General features: G+C 38.5%; 1 protein-coding gene across 1 annotated transcript in view; it reads right to left on the minus strand.

Moving 5' to 3' along the window:
- Positions 1-16: 16 nt before the first annotated feature.
- The window catches only part of rimbp2b (RIMS binding protein 2b), a 104,714-nt gene continuing 94,808 nt past the window's right edge, over positions 17-9,922 (minus strand). The window contains 9 exon segments of the mRNA XM_077560277.1: positions 17-1,264; positions 1,266-1,330; positions 4,754-4,888; positions 6,074-6,145; positions 6,620-6,646; positions 8,016-8,119; positions 8,785-8,847; positions 8,970-9,138; positions 9,407-9,588. Coding sequence (XP_077416403.1) covers positions 1,159-1,264; positions 1,266-1,330; positions 4,754-4,888; positions 6,074-6,145; positions 6,620-6,646; positions 8,016-8,119; positions 8,785-8,847; positions 8,970-9,138; positions 9,407-9,588 — 923 coding nt within the window. The 3' untranslated portion in view covers positions 17-1,158.

Raw genomic sequence — 9,922 nt, forward strand, 5'->3', positions numbered from 1 at the left:
TATTCAATCAAACATGTTAATGTTACAAAATATCAAATTTATTTAGAAAAGATTGCACATGCACCCACACAGTAGTTTGAATCCATCAATATAGGCTGATTATTCATATAATGAAGCGAGCTCACATTGCAAACTAAAAGGTCTTCACACCATGAGACGCTTGCACTGCTTAATTATAAAGTGAATGTACAAAAAAGGCAGTTTGAAAATCAAGTATAAACATTTATAAACAATTTACAAAAGAGCAACAGTCACACAAATGTTTAGAAGCAATGTGGACTAAGCAAACTATTGGGCTGAGTATCATGTAACACAGGTTGACAAATTTCTGAACAAGAAGTGTACACGTTTGTCAGATTGTTTTGCATACGTTTGATCTTTTGGCAGTATTTGTCAGCGTCCCTTTTGATGCATGGGGATGGATTACGGGTTCAATGCTATGATGGTCATTGTGGGGGGCAGCTAAATATGTTGGCTTTCAACTGATCATACATTCACTACACAGTATAAGGAGTGTGGCTATACAGAAATTTACAGTACTCTTATCCTGCATCTCGAGTGTCAGGCTCAAACGTTTCCAATGAAGCGGGTCGAGGGGCTGTAAAGAGGTAGTAGCCTTTTTTCAGTTGGACTTCACTGTCAAGTCAAGCTCCAAAGGGTCATAATACTGCAAGTGCTCATTTTTACTATATATTATGCATATATACTTTTTTTTTTTTTTGGCATTTTAAATTCATCAGCAAAAGGACTCTTGGATGCTTAAATATAAAATCGAATTCTAAAAGGATATTTACCGTAGCCTGGACTTGGAATGCCATAAGAGTTTCTAGACAACACAAAAGAGACATTTGCATGAACCGTGGTCATGCTGTTTGACAAAAAGTAAAAAAATAAATAAAATAAATGATTATAAGGCAAGTATATGTACGTTTGACCCATGAGATGGAAGTGACTAGAGCCCCCTGTTGCTTGGACGGTGTGCTTATTTTGAAAGGGAAATCCAAAGTGGTTGACACGCTACTTGGGAACTGCTTACGAATGCACAGCAAGCAACCGGACCAGTGCCACACAGTCTAAACGAGCGATATACACCCACTTTCCACAAGTAACTTGACAAGGCTTTAATTAATGCCACATGTCCACTCTGTCAAAAATAGGTCATGTTGTCTTATCAACAGCGCCAAGCAACAGTTTCTTCCCTTCGAAGTGCAGTCCTTTTGTCTTTTTGGAGGCGTGCATGTCCATTGGGGCCCTGATAGAACTGCAGGATGTGCGGCTGCACTGTGGGAGAGCCTGCTCTTCTGGGCCGACCCCATTTTTCCCACGGAACCTAATGGGAGACCCGTAGGGGACAGTTGAGGGTGTTAAAAAGCCAGCTGTCGGTCACACCATCAGTGAGCTTAAGTCTAGCTCTAGAAGAAGACTAGAAGCACTCAGAGGCCCTGCAGAATACAAACACTGCTTTCTTGTTTCTGTAAGAAGCTGCCCGCAGTAAAGAACTAACTTCCACAATCAAGACATTCCCCAAATAACGGCAGCTCCTTACACAAATACATTTGCGGTTGGAGACAAGAGGGACGTCGCACATTCACTTGTTAGATACAGTACATGGATCTAGAGAGACTAGTAGTGATACAAGTGGGTGTACAGAGAAATGACTGGTCACGACTCACTTTCTGTAATCATAAGCTAAAAGGCTTCTTCAAGTTGCACTTCAGGAAGACATACAGGGTACAGGACCGAGATACACTGTGGTCTGTGTGAGCTGCTGCGTGGACAAAAGTATCGAGACACCTCTGCATCATTTGAAGCTTCATTTTGCCAAGGCTTTTTGGATGACATTATTCCAAAAGTGTGGGAAATTCAGCTTTAGGGTCACATTTCAGGATGAAACTTAAAAGGCACCTAATGAAACCTCAAACCTTTTAAATGCTCATCGTGCTTGTCATTGCTGTTTGCCAAGACTATTTCTATGAATGTGTGGGACGGCCTACTGTGGGGAGGGGCCATTGAACGCACCTCGAGTCAACTTCCAAACGCGAGTACAGTACTTGATTTCGATTTCGATCTTTTTGCAGAACCTTATTTACGAAGCTGAAAATAAAAACACAGAAGTGTGTTCTTCAAGTCTTTGAATGAAATTTATGGGTGATCAAGCCCCACTATGTGCGTGTCCCCACTTTGCCTCTACAGACAGATTATTATACTGTAGTATTCACATGACATTTAATCACATTTTGAAATCAAAATAATCCTCACAAATCAAACTACACTCTTAATGCTTTTCAATGAGCGGAGCGCTTGTATTCACAGAGACCACCATTTTGACTATTTGTGAAGTTCGGAATTGTCCACGGGAAGGCATTCAACAGTTACATTAATTTTTAACTGTTTTATCGTATGAATCGCTATGAATACTGAGTGATTGACATACACATATGGCACTAATAATTTGCTTGGTGTCTGGACTAACAAAGAAGAAAAAAAAAGATGAGAGAGGTCACGCTAGCAAGAAGTACTGAAACACTAAACAGTTGGACATTTGCATTCAAAAGTATAGAGGTCACATTAAATTAATCTGTAAAGGTTATATTAGTGCATTTCAGGTTTATGAAATTTCACCTGAAAGCTGAGTATCCTGTACTTTTGATGAGTAATTCTACTGTATGCTTTCAACTTTGTGAAAGTTTTAGAAGCGTGAAAATTAATAGCCACAAATGGAAGACCACGTCCATTTTGTTTTCACTCCCTGCAGGTGTGATGGGAAGGTGTCTTGAAACTTTAGGCCTTTCAGTGCGACTTTTTCTCCAGAATTTCAAAATGTTTGAGGGTTTTGTTAATTAATTAGCATTTGTGCCAAAGTATAGTCGAGTTGAGCAGTCTGTAAAGCATCTGAGCACAATTTATAATCCATAACTTTTATAAAGTCCATTTTTGTATTTTTACAAAAGAAAAACGAAAATCTTTGTAATTCAAATTCCTTTTGAGTTTCATGAATGTATTTGCATAGATGTAGGTTTTACTATCTGCTTCCTAACCCCTATTCTGGCGTATGCCACTGTAATGTGAACATATTGTAATTGCCAGGTGCAGTTTTATCTGTAGGGTTGTGACATCTGAGGGATGGGGGCAGTGCAAAATTGCCTTTTAGCTTAGAAGGAGTTACAGCAGGAGACTCATTTGAGGAGACAGACACCGTCATGTACAACACTCGGAGGAGAAACAACTGAAGATACCACACGTCTTGTCTAATGCATTGGCTGGGGTTACTGTCACCTAGCAACGCACGGTCAAAACAGCATGTTGAGATGTTGGGCTAACCCGGGAACAACTCTCACCCTGCCTTGATGGGAAAACGAAGCTTCATGAAGCACTTTTTGACTCCTCTAGATGGCGCTCTTGGTTTAAAAATGCAATGGAAATTGATTACATTTCCACTGCATCTTTAAACCAAGAGCGCCATCTAGAGGAGTAAAAAAATATTGCAAGTGCTTCATGAAGCTTCATGCACCATTAGCGACCGGGCTAGTGACGAACAAATGAAGCTTCGTGAAGTACTTGTGATATTTTTTACTCCTCTAGATGGCACTCTTGGTTTAAAGATGCAGTGGAAATGTAATCAATTTCCATTGCATTTTTAAACCAAGAGTGCCATCTAGAGGAGTCAAAAAATATTGTAAGTGCTTCACAAAGCACTTGTGATATTTCATATCAAAAGGAATGGCAAATAAGTGTACATGTTGCATACCAGAAACTAAGGGGACCCATGTCATCTGCATTAGACGAGGGGGAGTGTAATCTTGGTATCCTCAGTTGCTCACTTACGTGACGGAAACACAGCCTTTAAGGTGTGAAATGAACACTCTTCTTCTGTTTTGCCAAGCAGGTGAGGAAAAGAAATAACATGGTGATGGAATTTCAATAGTTGACAGAAAAATATGACTGCACCTATTTTTGAAATCATTGCATATTTGTTACATAAAAATAACATTTATCATCCCATTTAAAAAAAAAAAATGTAATGGTGACAGGACTACATTACAAGAAAGCAACCCCCCTCCCACACACACAACAAAAAAAGGCATCCGGAAGCATGTACAAAGGTGTTGTTGTTTTTTTTAAAGAAAATGTTTAAAAAAATCATGCTTGTAAACTTTTAAATCATGCTGGCCTACACACTATGGGGTCATTTTTTAGTACAGCAAAAGTAATCTTATCAAAAAGAAATTTATAACTGCTGTATTTAAGACATAGCAGAGCAATTAACAAAGTTTATACTTTAATTGAAAATGCTTTATAAATTATATATATATATACGACTCACAAAAAGTTAGGGATATATATATATGGCTTTCGGGTGAAATTTCAGGACGAGCCTAAAATGCATTCAGCATACATTTTCCATAAATTTTACCTGAAAGCCAAATATCCCAAACTTTTTGTGAGTAGTGCATATATATATATATATATATATATATATATATACACACATATATATATATATATATATATATACATATATACCTACACACAGTTACAGAGCTTTCGACATAAACAAAAATAGTTCTGCCAAGTAATTAGTCTTAAAAGTTTTTATTGATCATACAACATCTATTTATTTACACCATCGGCTAAAATGTCCTTGCGCTATGATCAATGAGACACGCCCTCGCACACAACAAAAAGGGGGGGGGGGCGGAAGCGGAAGAGTAAACATAATGACTGAGGCCTAGTACTGCGAAGGAGCATGTACCCTTTTGGTCTTTATCCGTGTGGGCGTGTCCTGGGGGTATCGTGATGGTGAGTCCGTGAGAAAAACCTCAACGTCATCAGGCACTTCTTCTAGAAAGTTGGAAGGAACAAGTCCGTTGTGTCCGTTGAGCTCACCCTAAGGAGTACAAGGATGGTGACAATGTTGAAGCCTACAGTTATTTTTATGCTTCTCGTGGTGAAGATGCTTTTTTTTTTTTTTTGCTTATTACAGTGCTGCACTGTAGTAGGCCCGAATAGTTGGCATACGTCACTAGTTAAAAACTAAATTAATTTTGCCACTTGATGTCGACTGAAGACGGCATGACGTGCTAAGGAAAACAGGTAGCGACCAGTCAAGGCTCAGTTTGCTGACCAAACCCAGAAAACAGGTGAGCCCTGATTGGTTGTTACTTATTTCCTTAGTACAGGTGATGGCAGCTTCTGTCGACAGCAAGTGGAAAATGTGTTTTTAATGCATTAATTGTAAAAAAATAAATAAATAAAAAAGTCATCAAGTTAACTCATTCACTGCCATTGAATGCTATAGACGTCAAAAAATCATTTTAACTATTTATTTTAGTTTGATATTTTTTCCACTTTTGTTAACAAGAGTATAAAAACTTATAATTTTTTTATTGTACATTTAGAACAGATATAAAATTTGTGATTAAACATGAGTCATGCGATTAATTACAATAATAAAAAATACTAATCACCTGACGCCCCTAATTTTTAATAACTTCCTTTTTAAATCTTTTTTTTCTTTTAAAAAGAAAACATTATTAAAAATTATCGGCGTCAGGTGATTACATTTTTTTATTGTAATTTATCGCATGACTTCACTAGGATTTTTTTTTTTTTTAAAGAAAACATTATTAAAAATTAGGGGCGTTTGGATTTTTTTTTAACTAATATAAATAGTTAAAATTAATTTATGGCAGTAAATGAGTCAATTCTGGACAAAATATTAACTTCTTACTGCTGAAAATAGTCAAGTATCCCTTGAAGGTGTTTCAAGGTGCGCATTTCCCCAGTAGAGGGTGCTAGTGAGCTGTAGAAGAGGCTTGGCATAAGTTAAAGCTATAAACAATCATCCAAACATTTATGCAATGATGGGGTGGGATTTTTGTGTGTTAATCAACTTTCTGAAATAAAAGAAGAAGGAACGTTCTACTTGAAGCTACCTTGTACCTAGTTTTGTTAGTGGAAAAGGGACATAATTTATACTGGATGAGATTTCTCCTCCGATGCGACCAAATGTGTTTTAATGTGAAACTGTAAGAATTTCTAGATGTTTTACTTTTTTATGTTTGCTACTTACATAATAAAATCCATCTTCATCTATTTCCCCAAAAACTGTGATGACATCCCCAGCACAGAAAGTCAATTCAGCCTGTTAAGAGGAAAAATCAGCACACACGAAACCTATTACACTAATGTCATTACAAACTTTGCAAAACATCACATCTATTTGGGGGGGGAGGGGGTGGGGGGGGGGTGGAAAGTGTGTAAAATGTGTCCTCCAAATTAATGTGAAGCATCATCACATTAATGGACACCAGTGTCAATTGGACTGGGACTACTGAAGAGAGGGTGGCAGCACTTCCGTGGCATCCTCCAAGTAGGACAAACAAGCTAATCAGTCATCGTACACTATGCGGTGTATGTACAGCATGTCGCAGACAGGTTGACACAAAGACCACAGTGAGGAGGGGAGACGCTAGCTCAGGCAGTGTGGAGCGCTTTCTATTAGTAACCGCCTCGGACTCAGAGCTGTGAACGCCACCGTCTCCTTTGGACTCCAACACTTAAGGAAGGAAAACACACACAGAGCAGACAGCGATACATCCTCCTCGCCCTCACTCACCTCGTCATCTAGTCTGTTGCCCTCATACTGTGTCGGTGGGTGGGAGTGCCAATAGAAAGGTGAGAGTAAGTACAAACCAAGGGATGGGGGGGAAAAAACAGTTTTACCTTAATCTTTCTAAAGGCAGATTGACTTGTGAGATTACAGGCTCAATATATAGTTTTCTATACATGTTAACTGTATGTAATATGCAGGCCTGTTCAACAGCTTTTCAATCATGATGTTTAAGTGCAAGTGTTTGGCGAATGTTTCAATACTAATGTCTTTAAAACAGTAAACTTATCATGCCATTGGAAGCTAAACGATGTTGTTTCATAGACAGATGATAATGTGCGGTCAAGACAATGTGGACAGCTTTAAGTGTAAAAAGCAACGTGACAAAATGGCAGTCAGTGTAACCCCACCCTCCCAAAAAAAAACAATAACGCAAAGAAACTGTGTTTTTTTTCTTATGAAGTATAGCTAAAAGTGTTTTTCTCTCTCATTCAGTTAGTTTTAATTAGTTTTTACAGCAAGTTTGTTTTTCAAACATGCCCTGTTTTAGTTTAGTTGTAACTAGTTTTAGTATTAGTTTTAGTTTTTTACTACGTTGTGTTTGTCGAGCGTAAGATAAAACAAAAAAAAAACGACACTGAGAATTCCGTAATAAATAAATAAACTACAATTCTCAAACGGCTGTTTGACCTTCCTTTTTCTGTATGGGCAATTTCTAAATAAATACATTCAAAATGAACCCTCAGTTATGCAGCTCACATATAATATTAAATGAAAAAGAATTAAATTGCTACAATTTTGGTTAGTTTTATAATTATAAGAAGTGATTTTTTAGTTTACATTTCTGCTTTTATTTAACTTAATTTACGATAAAAAAAAAAAAAAAATTGTTTCTTGATTATTTTGTTAGTTTTGTCAACTATAATAACCGTGGTTGGAAGGAATAGCTTTTGGGGAAAAGTTTTGGTGTGACATCGTCTATTTAAAATCCAGTCAAAAAACACTCTCAACATATATCCTTTGGTTTTTGTCTGCTACTCAGACAACCCCTTCTCTGATTGGATGTAAGTCTCACTTAAAAATATCCACCAATAACCACGCCGGAATTCCAAGTCGACGCGTCAAGATTACTGCAACAGTTCAAATGGTGTCATTTGCGCTAAAAATGTAACTTAATGCAAATAGATCGTTATTTATGAGAGGATCGGTGTGTGCAGTAGAAAAGATCGTGTTCTTTAGTCATTAATTGACTTTTTTTCTCACCTGAATTTATTTGTTAAGGTGTTTGAAGTGGTGTTTTTTTTTTGTTAATATATATATATATATATATATATATATAGAGAGAGAATTCCGCAATGCTGTTGGCCTCTTGTCACATTGCTACTGTATATGATGACAGTACCTCGATGTCAATGTTTGGCGAACTCTCTCTTGGGTCGTAGTCATACAGTGCTACCATTCTGCGGGTTGACATCGGATGCTGACGGCCACTCCGTCTGTTCCTCTCTTTGAACAAATCGTTCCAAAAAAAAAAGAGCAGCATGAGACTTACCGTTAGACATGTTTAGTGGGTTGTACATTTGACCACACTATGGGATCTCAATACAGTAAACAAGTCAATAATGCTATCATTTGTGATGCTAGGATCGTTAGTGGTAGGATGTTTAGCAAATTACGACCAAAAAATTGGTCAAAGTGTGCAAAAATACTGGAGGTCATGCATGCAGATGTTCTAACACAGATTTGTATAAACCAATGTCCTCAAGTGATCAACGTTAAACATTTCTTGACAATAATATGTTACATGTGACCTCACTAGTCTAAACATGACATTGTGATTAACATTTACATTTATGTGTTATGAGTTATGAAGCAAAATCCAGCCGTTTTTATCCATCTCAGGGGGCGGCCATTTTGCCACTTGCTGTCGACTGAAGATGATATCACAGTTGCTCACCTGTTTTCTGAAGCTGAGCTGTGATTGGTTGTTACCTGAGTAGACAGCAAGTGCCAAAATTCCAATACGCAATATTAACCAGAATGCCATATTTAGACTAGTGGCCCTGCATAGAACATTTTATTGTCAAAAAAATCGGTTGACTTCCCCTTAAAAGGAAGAAAATAGTCAAAATAAAGAAGAACAGGTAGGAAGCAGAGGACAGGACACAGACCTCGCTTGGACTTTCTGGACCTGCGATTTATTGCGCGTCCATCTTTGAAACGATCACAGTTCACTTCAACAGGAAAGAAGAAAATCAAAATGGGAAAAGTTGAGGGAAAAGAAAAGGAGAAGGGTCAGCAGCACAGAATCAACCAAGAGACAAGATCAGAGTGGCAGTGTATAACGTTTCCTCACCTAACTTGTCCACAGGAGTGTTGAGTGGGAGAAAGCCCTGTTTGAGTAGCTGGCCCATCATGTTACCATCCTCTGTTTGGATTTCAGAGACCATGTTACAAGGAATCAAACCCACTCGGTCTCGGATTTCTGCCCTGTAGAAGCCATCTGTGTCTTTATTCCCAAACACCTAAAGGGAAAAGATAGAGGACGGTGTAGGTAACATAACTGAATGATCGCAGAATCCTTCCCTTTGGAAGAAAACAAAACTTTTATAACTTCAAAATAAGTCAGGAATACTCTGGAATTGAATACATCATTATTATTGCATGTAAACAACTGGTAGGGCCGAATTAGAATTTGGCAGAAAACTTACCATATACTTCCGTGCCTATCTGATGTTTGGCATTTATGAGCGAAACACTCATTAGACAGAAATGACATTTTGTGGATCTTACCTTGATGACCTGACCCTCCTTGAAAGGAAGCTCCTCGTCAGCAGCATCAGGGTTAGGAGACATGGACAGCGGGTCGTAGTCAAATAGGGCCACAAAGACGCGCGTCACCTCGTCCGGCTCCAATTCCTCAAAGTAATCCATGGAGCGGCGTCCCCGCCCGTGCCTACGTCCGCCATAGCTGTCTGAAACAGAGAGGAGGCCTCTGCTGCTACTACCGGCCTTAAACAGCCACACTGGCTGCAGGGGCAATGAGAGCAGAAGATGTCTGTTTGTTAGAGCCGACAGGGGAGGACGTGACATGCGCGTGTGCAAAAAAGAGCCAAATGACATTTGAAAGATTTTATTCTACTCAATCTGAATTTGAGAAGTAACAAACTTGACTCTTTCCTCACACATATGTGCTCGGCTGTGCGCGGGACATCACAGGATACAGAAAGACACGTTAAGCAGCTTTTGGGTGAAGGGAAAACCGAATGATGTGCGATATGAGGACAAAACGAGAAGCAAAGCACGGTT

The sequence above is a fragment of the Vanacampus margaritifer genome, chromosome 3, assembly GCF_051991255.1.
Source record: "Vanacampus margaritifer isolate UIUO_Vmar chromosome 3, RoL_Vmar_1.0, whole genome shotgun sequence".
In the NCBI taxonomy this organism is placed as follows: domain Eukaryota; kingdom Metazoa; phylum Chordata; class Actinopteri; order Syngnathiformes; family Syngnathidae; genus Vanacampus; species Vanacampus margaritifer.